General features: G+C 41.3%; 1 protein-coding gene and 1 pseudogene across 1 annotated transcript in view; both read left to right on the plus strand.

Annotated features, from left to right (window-relative positions):
• The window catches only part of Meikin (meiotic kinetochore factor), a 56,139-nt gene that overhangs the window by 969 nt on the left and 30,793 nt on the right, over positions 1-24,377 (plus strand). Inside the window, exons 3-7 of the mRNA NM_029105.2 lie at positions 118-199; positions 1,880-1,940; positions 18,847-18,978; positions 23,012-23,131; positions 23,926-23,965. Coding sequence (NP_083381.1) covers positions 118-199; positions 1,880-1,940; positions 18,847-18,978; positions 23,012-23,131; positions 23,926-23,965 — 435 coding nt within the window. The remainder of the gene's footprint in view (positions 1-117; positions 200-1,879; positions 1,941-18,846; positions 18,979-23,011; positions 23,132-23,925; positions 23,966-24,377) is intronic.
• Gm17884 (predicted gene, 17884) lies at positions 3,503-5,021 on the plus strand (annotated as a pseudogene).

Genomic DNA, 24,377 nt, shown 5'->3' on the forward strand with positions numbered 1-24,377 from the left:
TCCAAGTGTTGGGATTAAAGGCGTGTGCCACCACACCTGGCAAATGTTCAGATTTTAAACAACAAAGAGACAGTCAAATCCAGATGGTATAAACTGAACTGTTGTGTTTGTTCGCAGTCTGTTAAGTGTTACAGGAGGGGAACACCTGCAAGAAAATAGCCCTGGCCAAGAGACCCCAGAGGAAAAGACACCACCATGTGTATGTATGTTTCTCCTAGCATTCATATATAGAGGCAGTGTTCACCAGTATTAGGAAGGCAGTAGCAATGGACCTTGGAATGAAAGAATGAAGTATTCTTTGTTAATAGATATCAAATGATTTTTAGTGTTTTTATTACATTGATAAATATGTCTTTGTCTAGTCAGTTCATAGTTACTCACTTCTGTCTTCTTCACATCTTTTGGTGAGTATTGGGGAAATGTCACTGGTTAGTGTTCTAATCTGCAGTTTCAAAATTTTACTATTTTAAAGCCACTTTCCTGTTTTCCATTTGACTTTGTCTATTAGCAACTAGAAACATGATTGATCACTAAGGATTTGGTTTGCTGCAGAGCATTCTAATGTTCTCTTAATATAATCTACAACTTTTTGAGACAGGATCTCACTGTGTGGCAAAGGCTAGTTTTAAACTCTCAATCCTCCTGCCTCAACCCACCAGTCCTGTGTTGAGGAGATGGCTGTTCACAGACAACATTTTAAAAACAATCCTTACGTAATGTTTTAGCAGTACACAGTGAAGTAGTCTATGTAGATGATCTAAATATTCAAAATAGTACACTGAAAGTTTCTTCAGATTTCTATATATTTCTATATATTTCTTGTGCTCCATTTTTTTTCTGTGCTTTAAAAACATTTTACAACTTATGCATTACCATGTTATTAAGGCCTTTAAAGTATTTATACTATTTTAGTGTCTCCATAGTGGTTTATCTAATAGACATACTGAAGTGTATCTGAAGTGTTTCCTGGAGACTAGGAGGCTGAGTGCCCAAGGTTTTGCTTCTGTAGGCATTGTTGTGTGTGTCTCAGATTGTTACTCTAAGATAAATACCAGGAGACCAAAGGGTTGATGTGTTTGACATTTTGTGATTCATGCTGGCAAACTGGCATACTCTTACTCAAAATGAAAACAGCATGTTACTTTATTTTCCAGTAGTTTGAATGCTAATGATGCTGGTCCTTTTTCCCCCTCATTATGGTCCATTTGTATTTTTCTGTTATGAAATATCTGTTTATTATATACTGAAGAGAGTCTACACACATAGGAAATAATTTAATTGACTTGTGAGTCTTTAATTTTATTATTTTGGACTTATGTATCATTTTTTTCTTTTGATTTTTTTCCTCTTTTTTTTAAAGGGTGAGAAAAAGTCCTTCTTTCCTCCTTCCTTTTTTCCCCCCTTCCTTCCTTAGTTATCAGAGAAATATTCACCTTTAGTCAGGCTGTAGTGGCATACGCCTTTAATTCCAGCATTCAGGAGGCAGAGGCAGAAGGATCTCTGTGAGTCTGAGGCCAGCTTGATCTACAAAATTAGTTCCAGGACAGCAAGGGCTACACAGAGAAACCCTGTCTCAAACAAAACAAAACAAAGAAAATTCACATTTATTTTCTACTATTTAATCTCATGACATTGAGTTGACTACTGCTAGTTCTCCATGTTTATTCATAGTAGTTTTCACATTTATTTTTTGATTTAATGTTAAATAGCAGATTATCCGTGATCAATATTCAAAAATAATCTGACACACCTATGAAGTTAACATACAAAGCTGACACTCATGCTTTAAACCAAATCAAATATTATAAAGACAAATTAAAATATATCCATCTCATTCATAATTTGTACTCTCTCTATCTTTAATTCTTATTCTACATAGGAAACAGTGACTGATACCTTTGAGATGGACAGCTTGTTGTCGAGTACTGAGCTAGTTTCAGGTAAGACTAACATAACAGCTTTTCATCTTTCCTTCAAACGTGGGCACTCGTGTATCTCTTGACTTCTCATATCAGTGGAAGAAAAGATGTCTTTCCCCTAGTCCAACATGAACCCTTCTGACTGTGTTCTAGGCCTCATTCTCACTGTCTCCATGCACACACCAGTAAATGTGAAATGACAGTTGTGACGTGTGGCAAAAGAAAATGACTCAAATGCAATTAATTACACTTTAGCTAGAAATATGAGGAAATGCTTCCAGGCAAGGATGGTGACTGAACTGAGATCAGAAGGTGAGTAGAGATCATCTCTGCAGAGACAGAGGGAGGAGAGACATCCACTTGGAAGATACAGCAGGCACAATGATCTCGCCGGCACCCAGATCTGGAGGAGGCACGGCAGGCATACTGCTGAACATCAGGACCACAACAAGCAAGCCCAGGACAGAGCAGAGTACTGCTCACCTGTGCAGGAACCACTCCCCCAAAAATCAGGGATGCATCATGCCTTGAGTGGACCTCCCAGTGTGGAGGTCTAGGATGATATGGAAATGCAGTGGTGCCTCTTGATTCTGAGCTGAGAGAATATAAGAAAATCTGAAGTTTTACTTCATGAGCCCCTTTGAAAATTAGCAAGCTAGACACCAGATGCCATGGAACCTGGGTGTGTAGATTTTCAAGATAGCTGTAGTCACCACATAACTTGTTAGATTTGTCTTAATCAGTGGTGGTTTCATTCAAAGAAGAGGGCACTAGGCCGGGCGTGGTGGCGCACGCCTTTAATCCCAGCACTCAGGAGGCAGAGGCAGGCGGATTTCTGAGTTCAAGGCCAGCCTGGTCTAACAAAGTGAGTTCCAGGACAGCCAGGGCTATACAGAGAAACCCTGTCTCAGAAAAAAAAAAAAAAAGAAAAGAAAGAAAGAAAGGAAGGAAGGAAGGAAGGAAGGAAGGAAGGAAGGAAGGAAGAAAGAAAGAAAGAAAGAAAGAAAGAAAGAAAGAAAGAAAGAAAGAAAGAAAGAAAGAGAGAAAGAAAGAAAAAGAAAAAAAGAAGAGGGCACTGTTGAATTTTAAATACTTGGATTTAGTGAAAATGTGCTGGTATAGATGAAAATGGCTGTCCTAGTTAGGATTACTATTGCTATGATGAAACACCGGGACCAAAAGCAAGTTGGGGAGGTAAAGGTTTATGTGCACTTCCAAATCACTTCCACATCACTGCTCATCACTGAAGGAAGTCAGGACAGGAATTCAAACAAGCTTCTGGACGCAGGAGCAGAAGCAGAGGCCATGGAGGGGTGCTGCTTACTGGCTTGCTTCCCTTGATTGCTTAGTCTGCTTTCTTATAGGACCCAGGACCACCAGCCCAGGGATGGCCCCACCCACAATGGGCTGGGCCCACCAATATCAATCACTAATTAAGAAAATGCCTTACAGGTTTGCCTGCAGCCCAATCTCATGGGGGCATTTTTTTTTTCAATTGAGGCTCCCTTTCCTCTGATGAGTTTAGCTTGTGTCAAGTTGACATAAAACTAGCCAGCACAGTGATGATGTCTAAACAGTGCATCCTATGTACTCAAGTAACTACCAAAGAGAGCATCTTCTATGCTTTTTCAGTCAGTATCACCATCTAAAGAAAATTTCCCTGGAGGCACTTGATTGTTAACAAAATTAATTAGCAGCATTAAAAGAAAGGGCCTGTGTTTTCTTCTTATGAGACCCTGAATGTTGAACGTGACCATAAGATAGACTCTAAATGCACCTTCAGCACTGGACACATTCATTCTTCAGGTTGGAATTTTACTGGCTCCTCAAAAACCCTGACTTATAGATGACATCTTCCCTTGAGTTATCAGACTTTAGGTCTTACATATGATCCCCTTTACAAGAAAGCTCACAGACGCGAGATCAAAATCTATTTTGACATTAAGTACCAACATCTCAGAATATAAAGACTGGAAAGTATCTGGATCCATGGAGAAAACACTTTCATAAGTCCTCCTGTTTGATATATTTATTTCCATTGTGATTTTCTTGGCATCTCTTATGTTGTGCACAAGAGGCAGTGTTTTTGATGTAAGATTATAAAAGATATGTCTAACTTTCTTGCTAAAGAAGAAAATGTGGCATGTGTGTGATATTGGCCAGTGAAAGTTCATCAATAGGTGGTATGTCTTGATAATTATCAAAGATATAGCACTAATTGGGGCCATATAAACATGGAAATTAGGGGCTGGGGAGATGGCTCAGTCAGCATGAGGACCTGATTTCAGATCCCCATCATCTGCAAAAACTCATGCTGTGGCGCACACACCCGTAACACTAGGGTTGCAAGCAAGGAGAGACACGTGGCCCCTTGGCACACACTGCAGTGCCAGCCATACTAGGCAAGTAATGAGCTCTGGATTATGCCAGCCATACTAGTCAAGTAATGAGCTCTGGCTTCAGTGAGAGTCTGATTTAAACAAGGAGTTTACCTGGAATTAACCTTTGGATTCAAACACATGCACAGATCCATACACCACACACACAATTTTTAAAAGGAGATTAAAACAAATATTCTCACAAATTATGATCTATGAAATTTTTTGCTTGAGACACCAATGCTCTTTATTTGGAGTTGTCTGGTGCTTGGGTTATTTTCAAGCACACAATAGCCACATTTTAGTAATGTAAGCCTCACTCCCCAAATTTCTCTTGTCCTGCCCTTCTGCTGGCATGATTTGGATGGCCATATAACTATGTTCTGAGAAATTTGAAAACCTGGACACATTTGCTGAGTTCTTGTTTTCTTGGGATAACAGTCACAAAATGCCTTCGGCCTTTGCTCAGATCCACCACAAGAACATCTCAGTGTGACTGCTCGGCTGTCTGTACTTTGAGCCCCCAACTCCTTAGCCCTTTCCATGACTCTTAGCCTTTTTATTACTCTTGCTGCCAAATTCTAGTGAAACCATTAACCAATACCAGCAAAATGGGCATCCTGAAGCAGAGCTTCAGGAATTTCTAAAGGAATGTTGTGGCAAAGAGGAGTATCAGCGAGAGCCGTTGGCTTCTCTGCCCTCAGTCTACTGCCAGAGAAGAAGGAAGCAGCTACCATTTTGCACCTGTTACTTAAAGTCCGGCGAAGGACAGTTCTGTTTCTGCTTCTTTATCCTGTAGCAGTGCAGAGACCCTGAATGGATTGGGCCAGCAGTTCCAGGATGGTGGATGGGGAAGTTTTCTGTGCCCTTGGCTGTTAGCTCAGCTCCTATCTGTCTTTTGCTTCGTGGATTCTGGGATTTGGTCTCTTGCTTGATCATATCCTAGAGTTCCTGGATGCTTACCAACACGCTTGTGGTTTTCTTTCTCTGAGTCCAGTGTTTCCTCAACGTCATCTTCTGTCCCTGATATTCTTTCTTACACTTCATCATCTGTTGGTGGTGCTCCTTACTGTTGGTGGTGCTCCTTACTGTTGGTGGTGCTCCTTGCTGTGTTTTTCATTTAATGAACTCTATCAATAGTCAGCATTTCTGGGTTTTATTTTATTTTATTTTTCCAGCATTTCAGTTTCTTTGCTGAGATTCTCTCTTATGTTTCTGAAATGTTTCATGTTTCACCCACATTGCTGGTTTTCTTATCTAGGCCCTGACTTGATCTCCTTGCTTCATTATCTACTTGTTTGAAAACTCTTTGAAGTTGTTAGACATTTTAAAAATTAGGCTCTTGAGTTGTTTAGTGTTCTGCCTACTTCACTAACTTGGCTTTCAGTTATTGAAGAAGTTGTATGTGTTTCTGTGTTGCTTGTGTATTTGATGCAATAGATGAGTCTTTCCAGTGTTTTTTCCCCCCATACTTATTGTTCAACCCTGTGGACCTTCTTCATGGGTGCTCTTTTCTTGCTGTCAGGATTCCCACTATCATTGAGTGGAGGAGCAGACAACTATAACAGAGAGAGAATGATTTAACAACAAACCAAATATTAAAATGCAATAAAAAGCAATTGAGTACTTTGCCCACATTCTCACTAAGGAGCTAGGAGACTGATAAAATAAGCAAGGGATTGAAGATTATTAATGTTAAAAATATTAATAATGAAAAGTACAAAGAAGCCAGGCATGGTGGATTTAACCCGTCACCTTTAATCCTAGCATTTAGGAGGCAGAGGCAGGAGGATCAGGCCGGTCTCGTCTACATAGTGAGTTCCAGGACAGCCAGGCTGTATATGAGATCCTGAATCAAAGTTTAAAAAAAAAAAATCAAAAGTAAAGAGAAAGTGGGCAATGGAGAAGTAGGAATGAGGATGAGATAGCCTTTGTAATTGGATATTATCTGAGCACAGAACACAGGATGCTTTTCCACCACTGTCTTTGCCTAAGTGTACTGTGTCCTCAAGTTTGTATTCAGGTCAGCTCCCTGTGCTCATATGGTTCTCAGGGTAGTGGCGTGTGTGTGTGTGGGGGGGTGGGGTGGTAAATTTATTTTTTACAAGCAGTAACCAGTTCTCTTAACTCCTTGCCAGCCATCCTCCTCAACTGCTCCTCCTTTAGTCCCCCAACAATCTGCTTAAACAGTCCCTTCACCCACTTTTTCCAATACTAGCAGCTAACAATATCTTCTACATAAATTGCCTTCTCTTTTCACTCTGTTAGCCCCTGCCCCCACCCCCACCCCCAGTTTCAGCTGGCTTTTTTTTTATATCCTATACTGTTCCTGACCAACACTGAAGGTCATAGGGTCACACAGTTCTAACTGCTAAGGATTCTTAAAGAGCCAGTTGACTAGCAACTAGGGATCCTTTAAAGGGCCGGGCACAGGAGATAAATCACACTACCTTTCTCCCATTTGTTTTGGCTACTAATGATGCAGGTCTGGGCTCTCCCTATAGCAACGCTGCTGTTGTGATTTTTGCTTCCCCGCCCTTTCCAGTGTCTTTTCCAGGGTTCTCAGGTATCTGATATGATCTTTCTGTTGATCTCTCAGGAGCGTGTCCACAACTGAGATAAGAACCTAACAATGATGCTTCTCTTTCCTGTAACTTGGGCTCTGCTTCCAGAACCTTTTATCCCCCGGACTATTTTATCTTCTAGTGCCTTGTGTTCTAAAGTTCCTCACTGAAGTCTCTTAATGTCCACCCCCCAGTTCTGCATACCAACCTGGGTATGCAGGATGCTACCTATATTCAACATAATCTGTCTTAAAGCCCCGCTCATAGGCCTGTTGTTGCTCTGCATTGTAGATGGCCTTGTATTGCAGGAAACCAAACTCCTGCTTATGGGCCTGTCAATGGTTAGGTTGTAAGTGTTCCTGCTCAGATGGAAAGGTGTCCTGGGACATGGGAGCCCAGGAACCACACAGCTCTGAGAGGGAGCCTCCTCAGTAGAGGTGTTGCAGCTCCCAGGGGAGGGCATCTCCAGCTGACGTGAGGAGCTCAGGAGCCCAGTCTCACTCCTTCTTTGCTTCTTCCACAGAGAGAGTCACAACAGGCAGTTAATCTCAAAGGAGGTTCATTGGAGGAAGAATTCCGGAGGAAAAGGGATGAATATAGGTTTTCTTAGGGGATAGAGGGAGAGCATCTCAGGTAGAGATGCCCAGAGTGAGGATTGGTAGGATTTCAGGTCCTGAGCTTGGGAGGCTCAGGGATTGGTAGCTCTTTTTCACCCCCTTTTTCTTGCATGGGGCCCGTGGGTTAGAATGGGAAGTCCTTCCTGGCCACATGTGGCTTTGACTGAGGTGCCACCTCTGTGGAGCTGCTCCGGGAGGCTGGAGAGGTGGTGCTGCCATTATGGGCAGCTATGGTGGTACTAACAATGGCTGCAGGCTGAGGCAGGAAAGAAGGTGTTGCCACTGGGAACAATTCCTCATGATGGCAGCAGGCTAAGGCTTGCTCCTTTGACAGGTGCCACCATTTTGACAACTTCTGCAGTGGCATCTTATGGCAGCCATAGGCTGGAGTGGGAAGGAGGGGCCAGCTGCCATTTTAATGGCTCTTGCTGCAGACTGTTCAGAGACTACATAGGTGCTGGGCGTTTCTTGTCCAGGTTGTTTTTAGCTCACAGGAGAAGTCAGTGGCGAGTCAGGCTCTCTTCTTTACTTTTTTTGGGGGTTAGTGGCCAAGGTTTTCTGAAGACTTCCCTTGCTCATCTCTGAATTTTATTAGTTTCAGTAGTATCCACAGCTTTTCATTTTTTCCTGTGGCAATATAAACAAACATGTATCCCCAATGCAAAACATTCACTGACTTCCTTTCTGATGTTACCACATCCTTATAGTTTATAGGTTGATTTAATTCCACAGTTTTCTATAACACAGGGTCTCTCAGCTGCTGTTATTCCTTTCTCTTTAATGTTCAGAAAATTAAAGATAACAGAGCACTATTTAGCCTATCCTGGTGAATGGGGAGGTCTTTATTCTTCCCTTTTGTTTTATAAGCATTTCCTTTAAGGTGAGTTTAGATCTCTTTCTACAACTACTTGTTCTGTAGGACTGTGTGATATACCTGTAATGTGCTTTATATTATAATATGCAAAGAATTGCTTCATCTTACTGGAGACATATGTGGGGACATTGTAATTATCCCAGAAAGAGAATGAGTTGAAGGCAGATAACCAAAATACAGTCCAGCTTGGCAGCTATGCAATTCACGTGTGCATCTTCCAGTCTCCTTTCTACTAAAATTAATTCTTTCTCTGCTTCCTTTGTTAGCTGTCTTGGACTGTCTAAGTCCACGTCTCCTTGTAGTGATTGAAACAAATTACATAACTCTTGAGTGGTTAATCCAGTGATGGGCTGTAGCCAATTAATATCTACTATTAATTTTTGAAAATCATTAAGAGTTTTCAACTGATCTGATGTGAACCATCTGTAGCTGAGTTTTGTTGTTGTTGTTGTTGTTGTTGACTTATTTTCTAATCTAGAGAGTGGATAGAATCTCCTCTTTGTATTTTTTTCAGAAGCAATTTGCAAACCCCAACAAGGCAAAATTCTTTTTGATTTACCAAATATTTTCTCTAAACTAGCTGCATTAGAATCAGCCAACAAAATATCATGCATGTAATGGTAAATAATAGACTGAGGAAATTGCCTATGAATTATTTCTAGAGGTTGTTGTACAAAATATTGATATGAAGATTTTTTAAAATTTTCTTTGTGGAAGAACTTTCCACTAACATCTTTTTACAGGTTGATCATTATTATAACTAGGCACTATAAAACAAATTTTTGCTTGTCCTCCTCTTGCAAGGAGATAGTAAAACAGCAATCTTTTAAATCAACTATTGTAAGTAAAAAGGCAGTCTTTTATTATCCAAGAATCAATTATTGTTATAGGCCAGGCCTTAAAGAAGGCAAAGGAGCACCAGGCTGTAGTGGATCCATTGGTTGGATTACTCTAGTCACAGCTCTCAAATCAGTTAACAGTCTTCATTTCCCAAATTTCTTTTCTATGACAAATACAGAGGAGTTCCATGGGCTGGTTGACTCTTCTGTATGTTGAGCTTCCAGCTCCTCTTGCACCTGCAGCCCAAATGACTGTAGTTTTTCCTTAGATAAGGGCCACTGATCTGCTCACACAGTCTTGTTAGTCAACCATTCTAAGAGAAGGAACAATTGGTATAATTTCAGCAGTGCCCCCCCCCAAGAAATTTGGGAACTCAGTCCCTGTTCTGTCCTGATTTTTGGATAACTTGCACAATTCTGTGGTTGTTCTAGATGATATTTTTCAATACCTTCCCCAGAAGCATCTTCCATTCCATCCTTAATTTTAGGGATTGTCTCTGGTATTGAGGGAATATTAATCTGAGTTTATCACTGCTGTAATAAGTCTCATCCCATAAATTTATGGCTATTTCATCCACATAAGGCCTTAACTTTCCTATTTGACCTTCTTTTTTTTTTTTTTTCCATTTTTTATTAGGTATTTAGCTCATTTACATTTCCAATGCTATACCAAAAGTCCCCCTTACCCACCCACCCCCACTCCCCTACCCACCCACTCCCCCCCTTTGGCCCTGGCGTTCCCCTGTACCGGGGCACACAAAGTCTGCGTGTCCAATGGGCCTCTCTTTCCAGTGATGGCCGACTAGGCCATCTTTTGATACATATGCAGCTAGAGTCAAGAGCTCAGGGGTACTGGTTAGTTCATAATGTTGTTCCACCTATAGGGTTGAAGATCCCTTTAGCTCCTTGGATACTTTCTCTAGCTCCTCCATTGGGAGCCCTGTGATCCATCCATTAGCTGACTGTGAGCATCCACTTCTGTGTTTGCTAGGCCCCGGCATAGTCTCACAAGAGACAGCTACATCTGGGTCCTTTCGATAAAATCTTGCTAGTATATGCAATGGTGTCAGCGTTTGGATGCTGATTATGGGGTGGATCCCTGGATATGGCAGTCTCTACATGGTCCATCCTTTCATCTCAGCTCCAAACTTTGTTTCTGTAACTCCTTCAATGGGTGTTTTGTTCCCACTTCTAAGGAGGGGCATAGTGTCCACACTTCAGTCTTCATTTTTCTTGAGTTTCATGTGTTTAGGAAATTGTATCTTATATCGTGGGTATCCTAGGTTTTGGGCTAGTATCCACTTATCAGTGAGTACATATTGTGTGAGTTCCTTTGTGATTGTGTTACCTCACTCAGGATGATGCTCTCCAGGTCCATCCATTTGGCTAGGAATTTCATAAATTCATTCTTTTTAATAGCTGAGTAGTACTCCATTGTGTAGATGTACCACATTTTCTGTATCCATTCCTCTGTTGAGGGGCATCTGGGTTCTTTCCAGTTTCTGGCTATTATAAATAAGGCTGCTATGAACATAGTGGAGCATGTGTCCTTCTTACCAGTTGGGGCTTCTTCTGGATATATGCCCAGGAGAGGTATTGCTGGATCCTCCGGTAGTACTATGTCCAATTTTCTGAGGAACCGCCAGACGGATTTCCAGAGTGGTTGTACAAGCCTGCAATCCCACCAACAATGGAGGAGTGTTCCTCTTTCTCCACATCCTCGCCAGCATCTGCTGTCACCTGAATTTTTGATCTTAGCCATTCTCACTGGTGTGAGGTGGAATCTCAGGGTTGTTTTGATTTGCATTTCCCTGATGATTAAGGATGTTGAACATTTTTTCAGGTGCTTCTCTGCCATTCGGTATTCCTCAGGTGAGAATTCTTTGTTCAGTTCTGAGCCCCATTTTTTAAGGGGGTTATTTGATTTTCTGAGGTCCACCTTCTTGAGTTCTTTATATATGTTGGATATTAGTCCCCTATCTGATTTAGGATAGGTAAAGATCCTTTCCCAGTCTGTTGGTGGTCTTTTTGTCTTATAGACAGTGTCTTTTGCCTTGCAGAAACTTTGGAGTTTCATTAGGTCCCATTTGTCAATTCTCGATCTTACAGCACAAGCCATTGCTGTTCTGTTCAGGAATTTTTCCCCTGTGCCCATATCTTCAAGGCTTTTCCCCACTTTCTCCTCTATAAGTTTCAGTGTCTCTGGTTTTATGTGAAGTTCCTTGATCCACTTAGATTTGACCTTAGTACAAGGAGATAAGTATGGATCGATTCGCATTCTTCTACATGATAACAACCAGTTGTGCCAGCACCAATTGTTGAAAATGCTGTCTTTCTTCCACTGGATGGTTTTGGCTCCCTTGTCGAAGATCAAGTGACCATAGGTGTGTGGGTTCATTTCTGGGTCTTCAATTCTATTCCATTGGTCCACTTGTCTGTCTCTATACCAGTACCATGCAGTTTTTATCACAATTGCTCTGTAGTAAAGCTTTAGGTCAGGCATGGTGATTCCACCAGAGGTTCTTTTATCCTTGAGAAGAGTTTTTGCTATCCTCGGTTTTTTGTTATTCCAGATGAATTTGCAAATTGCTCCTTCTAATTCGTTGAAGAATTGAGTTGGAATTTTAATGGGGATTGCATTGAATCTGTAGATTGCTTTTGGCAAGATAGCCATTTTTACAATGTTGGTCCTGCCAATCCATGAGCATGGGAGATCTTTCCATCTTCTGAGATCTTCTTTAATTTCTTTCTTCAGGGACTTGAAGTTTTTATCATACAGATCTTTCACTTCCTTCGTTAGAGTCACGCCGAGATATTTTATATTATTTGTGGCTATTGAGAAGGGTGTTGTTTCCCTAATTTCTTTCTCAGCCTGTTTATTCTTTGTGTAGAGAAAGGCCATTGACTTGTTTGAGTTAATTTTATATCCAGCTACTTCACCGAAGCTGTTTATCAGGTTTAGGAGTTCTCTGTTGGAATTTTTAGGGTCACTTATATATACTATCATATCATCTGCAAAAAGTGATATTTTGACTTCCTCTTTTCCAATTTGTATCCCCTTGATCTCCTTTTGTTGTCGAATTGCTCTGGCTAATACTTCAAGTACTATGTTGAAAAGGTAGGGAGAAAGTGGGCAGCCTTGTCTAGTCCCTGATTTTAGTGGGATTGCTTCCAGCTTCTCTCCATTTACTTTGATGTTGGCTATTGGTTTGCTGTAGATTGCTTTTATCATGTTTAGGTATTGGCCTTGAATTCCTGATCTTTCCAGAACTTTTATCATGAATGGGTGTTGGATCTTGTCAAATGCTTTTTCTGCATCTAACGAGATGATCATGTGGTTTTTGTCTTTGAGTTTGTTTATATAATGGATTACATTGATGGATTTTCGTATATTAAACCATCCCTGCATCCCTGGAATAAAACCTACTTGGTCAGGATGGATGATTGCTTTAATGTGTTCTTGGATTCGGTTAGCGAGAATTTTATTAAGGATTTTTGCATCGATGTTCATAAGAGAAATTGGTCTGAAGTTCTCTATCTTTGTTGGATCTTTCTGTGGTTTAGGTATCAGAGTAATAGTGGCTTCATAAAATGAGTTGGGTAGAATACCTTCTACTTCTATCTTGTGAAAAAGTTTGTGCAGAACTGGAGTTAGATCTTCTTTGAAGGTCTGATAGAACTCTGCACTAAACCCGTCTGGTCCTGGGCTTTTTTTGGCTGGGAGACTATTAATAACTGCTTCTATTTCTTTAGGGGATATGGGACTGTTTAGAAGGTCAACTTGATCCTGATTCAACTTTGGTACCTGGTATCTGTCCAGAAATTTGTCCATTTCGTCCAGGTTTTCCAGTTTTGTTGAGTATAGCCTTTTGTAGAAGGATCTGATGGTGTTTTGGATTTCTTCAGGATCTGTTGTTATGTCTCCCTTTTCATTTCTGATTTTGTTAATTAGGATTTTGTCCCTGTGCCCTTTAGTGAGTCTAGCTAAGGGTTTATCTATCTTGTTGATTTTCTCAAAGAACCAACTCCTCGTTTGGTTAATTCTTTGAATAGTTCTTCTTGTTTCCACTTGGTTGATTTCACCCCTGAGTTTGATTATTTCCTGCCGTCTACTCCTCTTGGGTGAATTTGCTTCCTTTTTTTCTAGAGCTTTTAGATGTGTTGTCAAGCTGCTAGTATGTGCTCTCTCCCGTTTTTTCTTGAAGGCACTCATAGCTATGAGTTTCCCTCTTAGAAATGCTTTCATTGTGTCCCAAAGGTTTGGGTACGTTGTGGCTTCATTTTCATTAAACTCTAAAAAGTCTTTAATTTCTTTCTTTATTCCTTCCTTGACCAAGGTATCATTGAGAAGAGTGTTGTTCAGTTTCCATGTGAATGTTGGCTTTCTGTTATTTATTTTGTTATTGAAGATCAGCCTTAGTGCATGGTGATCTGATAGGATACATGGGACAATTTCAATATTTTTGAATCTGTTGAGGCCTGATTTGTGACCTATTATGTGGTCAATTTTGGAGAAGGTACCATGAGGTGCTGAGAAGAAGGTATATCCTTTTGTTTTAGGGTAAAATGTTCTGTAGATATCTGTCAGATCCATTTGTTTCATCACTTCTGTTAGTTTCAGTGTGTCCCTGTTTAGTTTCTGTTTCCATGATCTGTCCATTGGTGAAAGTGGTGTGTTGAAGTCTCCCACTATTATTGTGTGAGGCGCAATGTGTGCTTTGAGCTTTATTAAAGTTTCTTTAGTGAATGTGGCTGCTCTTGTATTTGGAGCATAGATATTCAGAATTGAGAGTTCCTCTTGGAGGATTTTACCTTTGATGAGAATGAAGTGTCCCTCCTTGTCTTTTTTGATGACTTTGGGTTGGAAGTCAATCTTATCAGATATTAGGATGGCTACTCCTGCTTGTTTCTTCATACCATTTGCTTGGAAAATTGTTTTCCAGCCTTTCATTCTGAGGTAGTGTCTATCTTTTTCTCTGAGATGAGTTTCCTGTAAGCAGCAAAATGTTGGGTCTTGTTTGTGTAGCCAGTTTGTTAGTCTATGTCTTTTTATTGGCGAGTTGAGACCATTGATGTTAAGAGATATTAAGGAAAAGTAATTGTTGCTTCCTGTTATTTTAGTTGTTAAAGGTGGCATTCTGTTCTTGTGGCTGTCTTCTTTTAGGTTTGTTGAGGGATTACCTTCTTGTTTTTTCTAGGGCGTTGTTCCCGTTCTTGTATTGGTTTTTTTCTGTTATTATCCTTTGAAGGGCTGGATTCGTGGAGAGATAATGCGTGAATTTGGTTTTGTCGTGGAATACTTTGGTTTCTCCCTCTATGATAATTGAGAGTTTGGCTGGGTATAGTAGCCTGGGCTGCAGTTTGTGTTCTCTTAGTGTCTGTATAACATCTGTCCAGGCTCTTCTGGCTTTCATAGTCTCTGGTGAAAAATCTGGTGTAATTCTGATAGGCTTGCCTTTATATGTTACTTGACCTTTTTCCCTTACTGCTTTTAGTATTCTATCTTTATTTAGTGCATTTGATGTTCTGATTATTATGTGTCGGGAGGAATTTCTTTTCTGGTCCAGTCTATTTGGAGTTCTGTAGGCTTCTTGTATGTTCATATGCATCTCATTCTTTAGATTTGGGAAGTTTTCTTCAATAATTTTGTTGAAGATGTTTGCTGGACCTTTGAGTTGAAAATCTTCATTCTCATCCACTCCTATTATCCGTACGTTTGGTCTTCTTATTGTGTCCTGGATTTCCTGGATATTTTGAGTTAGGATCTTTTTGCATTTTCCATTTTCTTTGATTGTTGTGCCGATGTTCTCTATGGAATCTTCTGCACCTGAGATTCTCTCTTCCATCTCTTGTATTCTGTTGCTGATGCTCAAATCTATGGTTCCAGATTTCTTTCCTAGGGTTTCTATCTCTAGTGTTGCCTCGCTTTGAGTTTTCTTTATTGTGTCTACTTCCCTTTTTAGGTCTAGTATGGTTTTGTTCATTTCCATCACCTGTTTGTATGTTTTTTCCTCTTTTTCTGTAAGGACTTCTACCTGTTTGATTGTGTTTTCCTGTTTTTCTTTAAGGACTTGTAACTCTTTAGCAGTGTTCTCCTGTATTTCTTTAAGTGATTTATTAAAGTCCTTCTTGATGTCCTCTACCATCATCATGAGATATGCTTTTAAATCTAGGTCTAGGTTCTCAGGTGTGTTGGGGTTCCCTGGACTGGGCGAAGTGGGTGTGCTGGGTTCTGGTGATGGTGAGTGGTCTTGGTTCCTGTTAGTAAGATTCCTCCGTTTACCTTTCGCCATCTGGTAATCTTTGGAGTTAGTAGATATAGTTGACTCTGTTTAGAGATTGTTCTTCTGGTGATTCTGTTACCGTCTATCAGCAGACCTGGGAGACAGATTCTCTCCTCTGAGTTTCAGTGCTCAGAGCACTCTCCGCTGGCAAGCTCTCTTACAGGGAAGGTGCGCAGATATCTTGTATTTGGACCTCCTCCTGGCCGAAGAAGAAGGCCCAAAACAGGACCTTTCTCAGACACTGTGTTGCTTTGGCAGTTCCCAGGTGGTACAGACTCTCACCTAAGCAGACTAAATTCCTAAGTTCCTTGGAGTCCCGGGACCAAGATGGCGACCGCTGCTGCTGTGGCTTAGGCCGCCTCCCCTGCCGGGTGGGCACCTGTCCTCCGGTCCGGAAGGTGGCCGGCTGTCCCCGGCCCACACAGGGTGCTGCCTCAGCGCCTCTGTGCTTCTGCCTGTTCCAGAAGCTGTCAGGTTCTCTGGGGCACCCTCTCACCTGCTCAGACCAATTTCCTAAGTTCGGCGGGTCTCGGACCAAGATGGCGACCGCTGCTGCTGTGGCTTAGGCCGCCTCCCCAGCCGGACGGGCACCTGTCCTCCGGTCCGGACGGTGGCTGGCTGTCCCCGGCCCACAAAGGGTGCTGCCTCAGCGCCTCTGTGCTTCCGCCTGTTCCAGAAGCTGTCAGGTTCTCTGGCGCACCCTCTCACCTGTTCAGACTAATTCCCTAAGTTCGGCGGGTCCCGGACCAAGATGGCGACCGCTGCTGCTGTGGCTTAGGTCGCCTCCCCAGCCGGGCGGGCACCTGTCCTCTGGTCCGGAAGGTGGCCGGCTGTCCCCGGCCCACACAGGGTGCTGCCTCAGCGCCTCTGTGCTTCTGCCTGTTCCAGAAGCTGTCAGGTTCTCTGGCGCACCCTCTCACCTGTTCAGACTAATTTCCTAAGTTCGGCGGGTCCCGGACCAAGATGGCGACCGCTGCTGCTGTGGCTTAGGCCGCCTCCCCAGCCGGGCGGGCACCTGTCCTCTGGTCCGGAAGGTGGCCGGCTGTCCCCGGCCCACACAGGGTGCTGCCTCAGCGCCTCTGTGCTTCTGCCTGTTCCAGAAGCTGTCAGGTTCTCTGGCGCACCCTCTCACCTGTTCAGACTAATTTCCTAAGTTCGGCGGGTCCCGGACCAAGATGGCGACCGCTGCTGCTGTGGCTTAGGCCGCCTCCCCAGCCGGGTGGGCACCTGTCCTCTGGTCCGGAAGGTGGCCGGCTGTCCCCGGCCCACACAGGGTGCTGCCTCAGCGCCTCTGTGCTTCCGCCTGTTCCAGAAGCTGTCAGGTTCTCTGGCGCACCCTCTCACCTGTTCAGACTAATTTCCTAAGTTCGGCGGGTCCCGGACCAAGATGGCGACCGCTGCTGCTGTGGCTTAGGTCGCCTCCCCAGCCGGGCGGGCACCTGTCCTCCGGTCTATTTGACCTTCTTGCCCCATACATTTAACCCATTGCACACTTAGTTTTATCTGAGATAACTTTTCAATTCCAAGAAAGCATCTATAAACCTTTTAAAGCATCCATTCTGAATTCCAAGATTTTTGTGAAGTGATAATTAATTACATCATCTCCTGTATCGATTAAACCTTCTGTTTCAATGTCATTCACTTTAAAGGCAACTTTAAGTTTGACCTCTGATCATTAACAACTGTTTGCCAGAACACATGCTTTCTAATACTTCCAAACCCTCCTGATCTTTCTATTGAAGCAGTTTTGCCTTTGATATAGGGAAACAGTAACAGATGAGCAAATCATATCACTTGTGTTAAACTGCATCTCTCTTTTTACATAAGCCATTTTTAATTTCTCCTTTGAAATCTTCATATATAATTCATGGATGTACAATGAATCCTTAGAAAGTCAAACCAGGGGACTGGAGAGATAGCTCAGCAGTTAAGAGCACTGACTGCTCTTCCAGAGGTCCTGAGTTCAAATCCCAGCAACCACATGGTGGCTCACAACCATCCATAATGAGATCTGATGCCCTCTTCTGGTGTGTCTGAAGACAGCTACAGTGTACTTACATATAATAATAAATAAATCTTTAAAAATAAAAAAAAAGAAAGGAAGTAAGTCAAACCACTCCTTCCCAAGACCATTCCTACTGTCCCGAAGGATAAAGAACCATAAACTCCAGTCATTATTGTAATTATTTTATGCCATTGAATTTTGGGAGGTACTGTAAGATGTTTATCTATGGCCAAGTCTAGAGCAGTACTGCCTGCAGTAGCATGCATTAGGTCTGCAATACTTAGTTGAGGTTTTTCTGCCTGCTTGTTATTTCCTGGCTGACAAGAGACAAATGGCTCATACCTTTTCTACAGGGCCTTGAGCTAGCCACCGCCCCCCCCCCTTTATTTACCAGTGGCAAGAAACTGCCCTGGATATCTGTCTTGGACCTACACTCATTGGTCCAATTGCAACTCCTGCCATATTTCCTGCACATTTCTGGATATTTCTGTATATATATATATATATATACACACACACACACACACACACACATACATATACATACATACTGAGCATTTTGAGATCTGAGACCTCTAGTGGTTTGGTCACAGTCTCTTTGTAAATGATGATATCTTTCATAGTTAATACATCATGCATTTTGAAATCTAAAACCTTTAGCTATGGATTGCCCAATTATTCTGGTATTATACACACTAGAACCAATATTGGTCATCTCCCTGATCCACTCGTCCATGTTGTGATAGGGATCAGATCCAGGACTTTATACAAACGAGACAAGTATTTTACCACAAAGTCACACATCCAAACTTTGTGTTGGTTTTACGTATGCATATGGAGTGATTCTAATGCAAGTTGTTTAAAAGACAAGCCTTTCTTCATTAAATTACTTACATGTCTTCATACAAATCAGTTGTGCACATACTTATGAGCCTATTTCAGGCTTGTCTGTTCAGTCTCCTGTTTGTGTTTTTCATTCTGTGTTGTTTTACTCTGTCACGGTTTTTGTTTTTTTAAAATGGAAGAGCTGGATTCAACCTTTCTTTTTCTTAGCTAATGAATTGAATATATATAGAATTGAATTTTTGAGCTAGATTACAGCTGAAATGAATAAGGAGTAGTCCATAAAAGTAAAACACGGGGAAGCTGTTAGGAAGGATTATAGTGTTTATCAACATCAAAGCATCTGTTTGTCTAAGATCCAAATCAAAATTATTAATAATATTGTGACTTTGTAACCATGTGTGAAGTCAGTGCTGCATTCTTGGTACATAGCTGCATATACATCTCCACAGCTCTGAATTATTGGGATTTCAATTCTGCTCTTCATTCAGCTCAACCTTTGCCCTTTCGCTTTGCTTTACAGGACCAGCCGAGCAGGATGACTTTTCCAGCTGTCTCCCGAGTTGTTCAAATGCAGAGTTACATACAGAGAGCACCGATGAGAGAGGAAGTAGCTTCCCATCGCCAGAACTGTTCAGAGGGTCAGACTGCCTGGGTGAGGACATAACTTCCTCCTTCCGAGGCTCTGCTGAAAAGCTGTTGCTTTGTTGATACATCCTTCAGTGACTCCATTCACACATAGTGAAGGTGTATTCCTTCTCTAAACATGCGTGCTGTCTCGGCCCACTTCTATTTGTTCTCTTCTACTTCATGTAGTTTTCTTACTTTTCAGCATATAACAGGTGTTATGTGGGCCATGTCCATGCTTGAATTTTCTTCACAGTTACTAACATTTATTGCTTATTATAAATAGAGACTTTGGTTGATGATGGAAAGCAACATAGGCTTTTCTCTACAACTTCCTGCAACAACAGAAATTTGTTTCTTTAAAACAACAACAACAACAACAACAAAACCCAAAAAAAAACTGCCGGGAGGTAGTAGTGCACGCCTTTAATCCCAGCACTTGGGAGGCAGAGGCAGGTGGATTTCTGAGTTCAAGGCCAGCCTGGTCTACAGAGTGAGTTCCAGGATAGCCAGGGCTACACAGAGAAACCATGTCTTGAAAACAAAAACAAAAACAAAAAAAACCTAACTCATAAAGACACACAAAGACAGACATGCTCATGCATTGGAAAGAAGAAACATTAATTCTAAGCCAGACACAAAAACACAAGTATTGTATATTTTCTCTCATATATTGAAACAAAACAGAAAAATGACTTGGCAGTAGAAGGGGAGAATCTAGGATAGAGGAGGCCTAGTGGAGGACAAAAAAGGTAGAAGGGAGGAAAGTGCTATGACAGCACAACACTTGTAAGTGTGAACACATCACAGTGAGACTATTCATTTGTACGGTTATACATACGTGCACACAGATGCATACATGCGTGCATACATTCACATGCACACACTCACATGTATGTACACATGCACACTCACACATGCATACACTCATGCACACACAGATGCAGATATGCATACACACACATTGATATAATTTTTAGCTGGCAGACCTGGTCACTTCTCCTTTTTACTCAAAGGGAGCCTCTTTCAAGATAGGACCTAGCCATATAGCTCAGGCTAGCCTTAGACTGAACTTGAGTTCCCCTGTCTCAGTATTTCGAGTGCTAGGGTTCTCTGAGGACTGACCTTCAGGGATGTTTTCAATCAGAGGGATTATGGATTAGATAACTTTAGAATCAGCTAATAACAAGGATACTCTGATGTTTTGATTTTTGATCTAAATGACTCATTTTGCTATGCTAGTTTTCTGTTCTTTGGCTTTAGATTAGCTATGTAGCTTTCTTTGGGCAACAGGGTATCAGTGAACAAACATAAGAAAGGCCTGGAAATGTTCTTAACTGGCTTGGAGTTATCCTCTTGTGCTTTTATATTCATGAAAATCTGTATCCTTATTAACTTTTGTTACTGCTCTGGGACCCAAGAATGATAGGTCAAAATAAAACCAACTGTGGGTAACTTGAAAACTACACAGAGCTATCCCAGTTTGTCTTCATATCTGGAGCAGAACTACCCAGTCTAACCATTATACATAATAGAGGGTACATACTGCGAACCTGTAGCTATGTTCAATGAAAAAAAAAAACCTTAAATTTCCACTGAGATCAAGAACATGACCAAGTGTCCACTGTCTTCACTCTTTTTCAATATAGTGCTTGAAGTCTTAGCTAGAGAGGAAAGATGAGATAGGAAAGTAAGAGGGCTATGACTACAGAAGGGAGAAATCTAGTTGTCCAGATGTTTTGATTCCAGAGGTGAAAACCCTAAAGATTCTGCTAGAAAATTCTTAGAGCTGATAAACATTTTCAGTAAAGTAGCAGGATACAAAATTAACATTAAAAACACCCTAATAACTTCTCTATATACCAAAGACAAACATGTTCAGAAAGAAATCTGGGAAGCAATCCCATGTACAATATCCCTCCTCAAAATAAAATGCCTTGTAATAAATCTAACCAAGAAAGTGAAAGACCTTTGTGATGAAAATGTTCATACACTGAAGGAAGAAACTAAGGAAGACACCAGAAGGAAAGATCTTTCATGCCCATGGCCTGGAAGAATTAATATTGTAAAAATGTTCATCCTGTCAAAAGCAGTATGAAGATTCGATGCAGACCCAATCAAAACTCTAATCCCATTATTTTCAGAAACAAAAAAGACAATTGTGTGTTTGTGTGTAGGCACATGTGCGTGTAGATTGTTTTTCTCAGGTACTCTCCACCTTATCTTTTGAGACAGGGTATCTCACTGAACCTGGAGCTGCCTTTTATCATGGAACTCAGGAGGCAGAGGCAAGCAGCTTTGTGAATTTGGGGCCAGCCTGGTCTACATAATGAGTTCCAGGACAGCCAGGGCTACACTGAGAGACCACATGTCAAAAACAAAAATATAAAAAGCCAGTGTATTTAACCAGTCAAAGTCTCTTTCAAAAGTTTAGAGTTTACCTAAAATATCAACAGACTCTAAGGTATCCCAAAATTACTCTAAAATTTCAAAGTCTCTCTAAAGCTTGTAAGTCTAAACTGTGGGCTTCTATAAAAATAAGTTACATAATTCCTTACTCCAAGAGGGAAAAATCAGTGTACAGTCAAAATAAAATTAAAGCAAAGTCAAAATTCATTAGTGAAAAACATTAAGTACTTGATAACCAGGATGAGTCTTACTCTTCTGGGCTCCAAAGGACCTACAAAACACACACAGGTTGTCTCCTAGTCATAGGCCAGCTCCTTTTTATAGCTGCTGCTATCCTTGGCTGTCATTCCACAGTGCTGGCATCTCCAAAATGTGAGTCTCTGCTGCAACTGGGCTGCAGCGTCACCAGGAGCCTCTCCTGGGTTCTCATCAGGGACTCTGATTCTGCCATGTTTAAGATTAAATAGTAACCGGGCAGTGGTGGGGCACGCCTTTAATCCCAGCACTTGGGAAGCAGAGGCAGGCAGATTTCTGAGTTCGAGGTCAGCCTGGTCTACAGAGTGAGTTCCAGGACAGCCAGGGCTATACAGAGAAGCCTTGTCTCGAAAAACAAAACAAAACAAAACAAAACAAAACAAAACAACAAAAAAAAAGATTAAATAGTAAAACAAATTAAAAAAAACTAAATCATCTGGGAAGAGAGAGAAACATGATTCAGGAAAGCCAAAGGATTGCCACAATATTCCAGAAGAATACGATTTTGTAGTATTTTGTCACCACTATGTCTACATTTAATATGTCTGAAGATAGATCTCAGCGGTAGAATGTTTGTCTAGCATGTATGAGGCCCTAGGTTCAATCCACAGTCTCCAGATGTCTTAGTTAGGGTTTTACTGCTGTGAACAGACACCGTGACCAAGGCAACTCTTATAAGGACAACATTTAATTGGGGCTGGGTTACAGATTTAGAGGTTCAGTCCATTATCATCAAGGCAGGAACATGATGGCGTCCAGGCAGGCCTGGTGCAGGAGCTAAGAGTTCTACATCTTCATCTGAAGGCTGCTAGCAGAATACTGCCTTCTAGGCAGCTAGGGTGAGGGTCTTAAGCCCACACTCACAGTGCCACACCTACTCCAACAGGGCCACAACTTCTAATAGTGCCACTCCCTGGGCTGAACATATACAAACCATCACACCAAACATAAAAAGAATATCTGATGATATAATTTTATGTGGACAGTGAGAAAGGTACAGACAGGGATGCAACAAGGATAGCACCATTCTTCCATAGCTGAGGTCAATAGAAGGCTTAAAACCGATATCAGGTAATAGCAGTGTGACTGTTGCTCACTGACGTGCGGCTTAATTAACAGAGAGGAGTACAGCAAATGGAGAGAGCCAGTTACGTGTGTCCTGCAGCTCAGTGATGTCTGTAGAGCAAAAATCTCGATGGAAGGTGAGGAAGGACAGAGGATTGGACTGGGCTTTAGCCTGATGCCATTGTGACTTGTTCTTGGGTTCTTACCTTCAATACCACATTACATCTGGAATGGATAGGGGCAGGGAGTAACCTGTCACGGGTAGGCTTTTCAAAGTTATATATCATTTTTAAAGTGTGTGTGTGTTTACTATAATGTGTTTTTCTTTTTAGATTGGGAGCATCCCAAGTTGGAAGATTACATGTTCTACAAGAATTCTACTCTTTTAGACACCAGTAAAGCAGTAGTTATAGAGAAAGCGCCACAGTTTGCAAACCTCTCTGCAGTTCTGAGTGAGTTCTTACATTCCTTTTTTCTCTCATTTGGAAAATCCCTCATCTGTGTTAGAAAGTGAAAGTAAGGTTCTCGTCTCTCCTAAATGATTTCCAAGCTAAGCCTATAAGCCAGGATTGCTTTTGGCTTCAAATAATAACTAATAATAGTTTTAGTACATATGGGCTTTGTGTTACTGTTTGCATTTTATTTCTTTATTATGTATCTGTGTGTGCGTATGCATGACACATGAGCATTTGCATGTGCTTAGTGCAAATGAGTTAGAGAACAACCTAGAGGAACCCTGGGGATGGAATTCCCATTATCACCCTTGGGAGCGAGCACCTTTACCCAGGGAACCATCTTGCCATCCCCTAATTTTTAAAAGTACAGTTATTTAATGTATAGATGTGAGTGCATGAACATATATATGTGCCAAGACATACTTGTAAGAATCAGAGGACAGGGGAAAAATAAATTGGTGTGTTTGGTTGGCATGATTATTGTAAAATTCCCAAGATAACAGTTGTGAAAGACAGCCAGATTATAAAGAACTATCTAAATATTTATGTATCTCGTAACATTCCATAATACTTATTGTTATGTTTTACTTGGATATTTTCAAAATACCTTTGTCTGATTTAAGAGACACATACAAAAACCACTATAAACCAGTCAAACATAAAATCAGAAGTTTGGTCACTATGTATGTTAAAGAGAAATATTTATTTTTATCCAGGATAATTTTATCTTCGGGGACACGTTTGAATTATCTCTATGTCTAATGGATCGATGTTTTTGTCCCCTTTGATAGGTTCCTCTTCAAAAAACTATGAGAAACGCCATAGAAAAATGTAAGAACTAAAGCATTTGCTGTTGTGCTTTTCAAAACCCATAATTGCAAGAGTTCTGTAATAGTGATGACTGCCATCCCGGAAGCTCAGATGAACTTCATTCAGTGTTTGCTGAGCACTTACTCTTTGCCAGGAGTGTTCTAATTGCTGGCATACAGTAAGGAGTAAAATCAGTTAAACACAAAAACGCTGCCTGCATCAAGTTCACACTACATCATGGAGAGGTAGACATTAGACAAGTAAGTATGCTGCCACATGCTGTGTTGTAAAGAAGGATACTGAGAAAAAGAAAGCAAGATGGGCTCTGAGGTGTTGGGCTGAGGCCTATTCCCTTAAACAGTGTGGTGGAGAGGTTGCCATTGGAAACACATAATTTGAGTAAGTTGAGCATCGATCACTGTAGACAGAAGGA

The sequence above is a fragment of the Mus musculus genome, chromosome 11 (genome assembly GCF_000001635.26).
Source record: "Mus musculus strain C57BL/6J chromosome 11, GRCm38.p6 C57BL/6J".
Taxonomy (NCBI): Eukaryota; Metazoa; Chordata; class Mammalia; order Rodentia; family Muridae; genus Mus; species Mus musculus.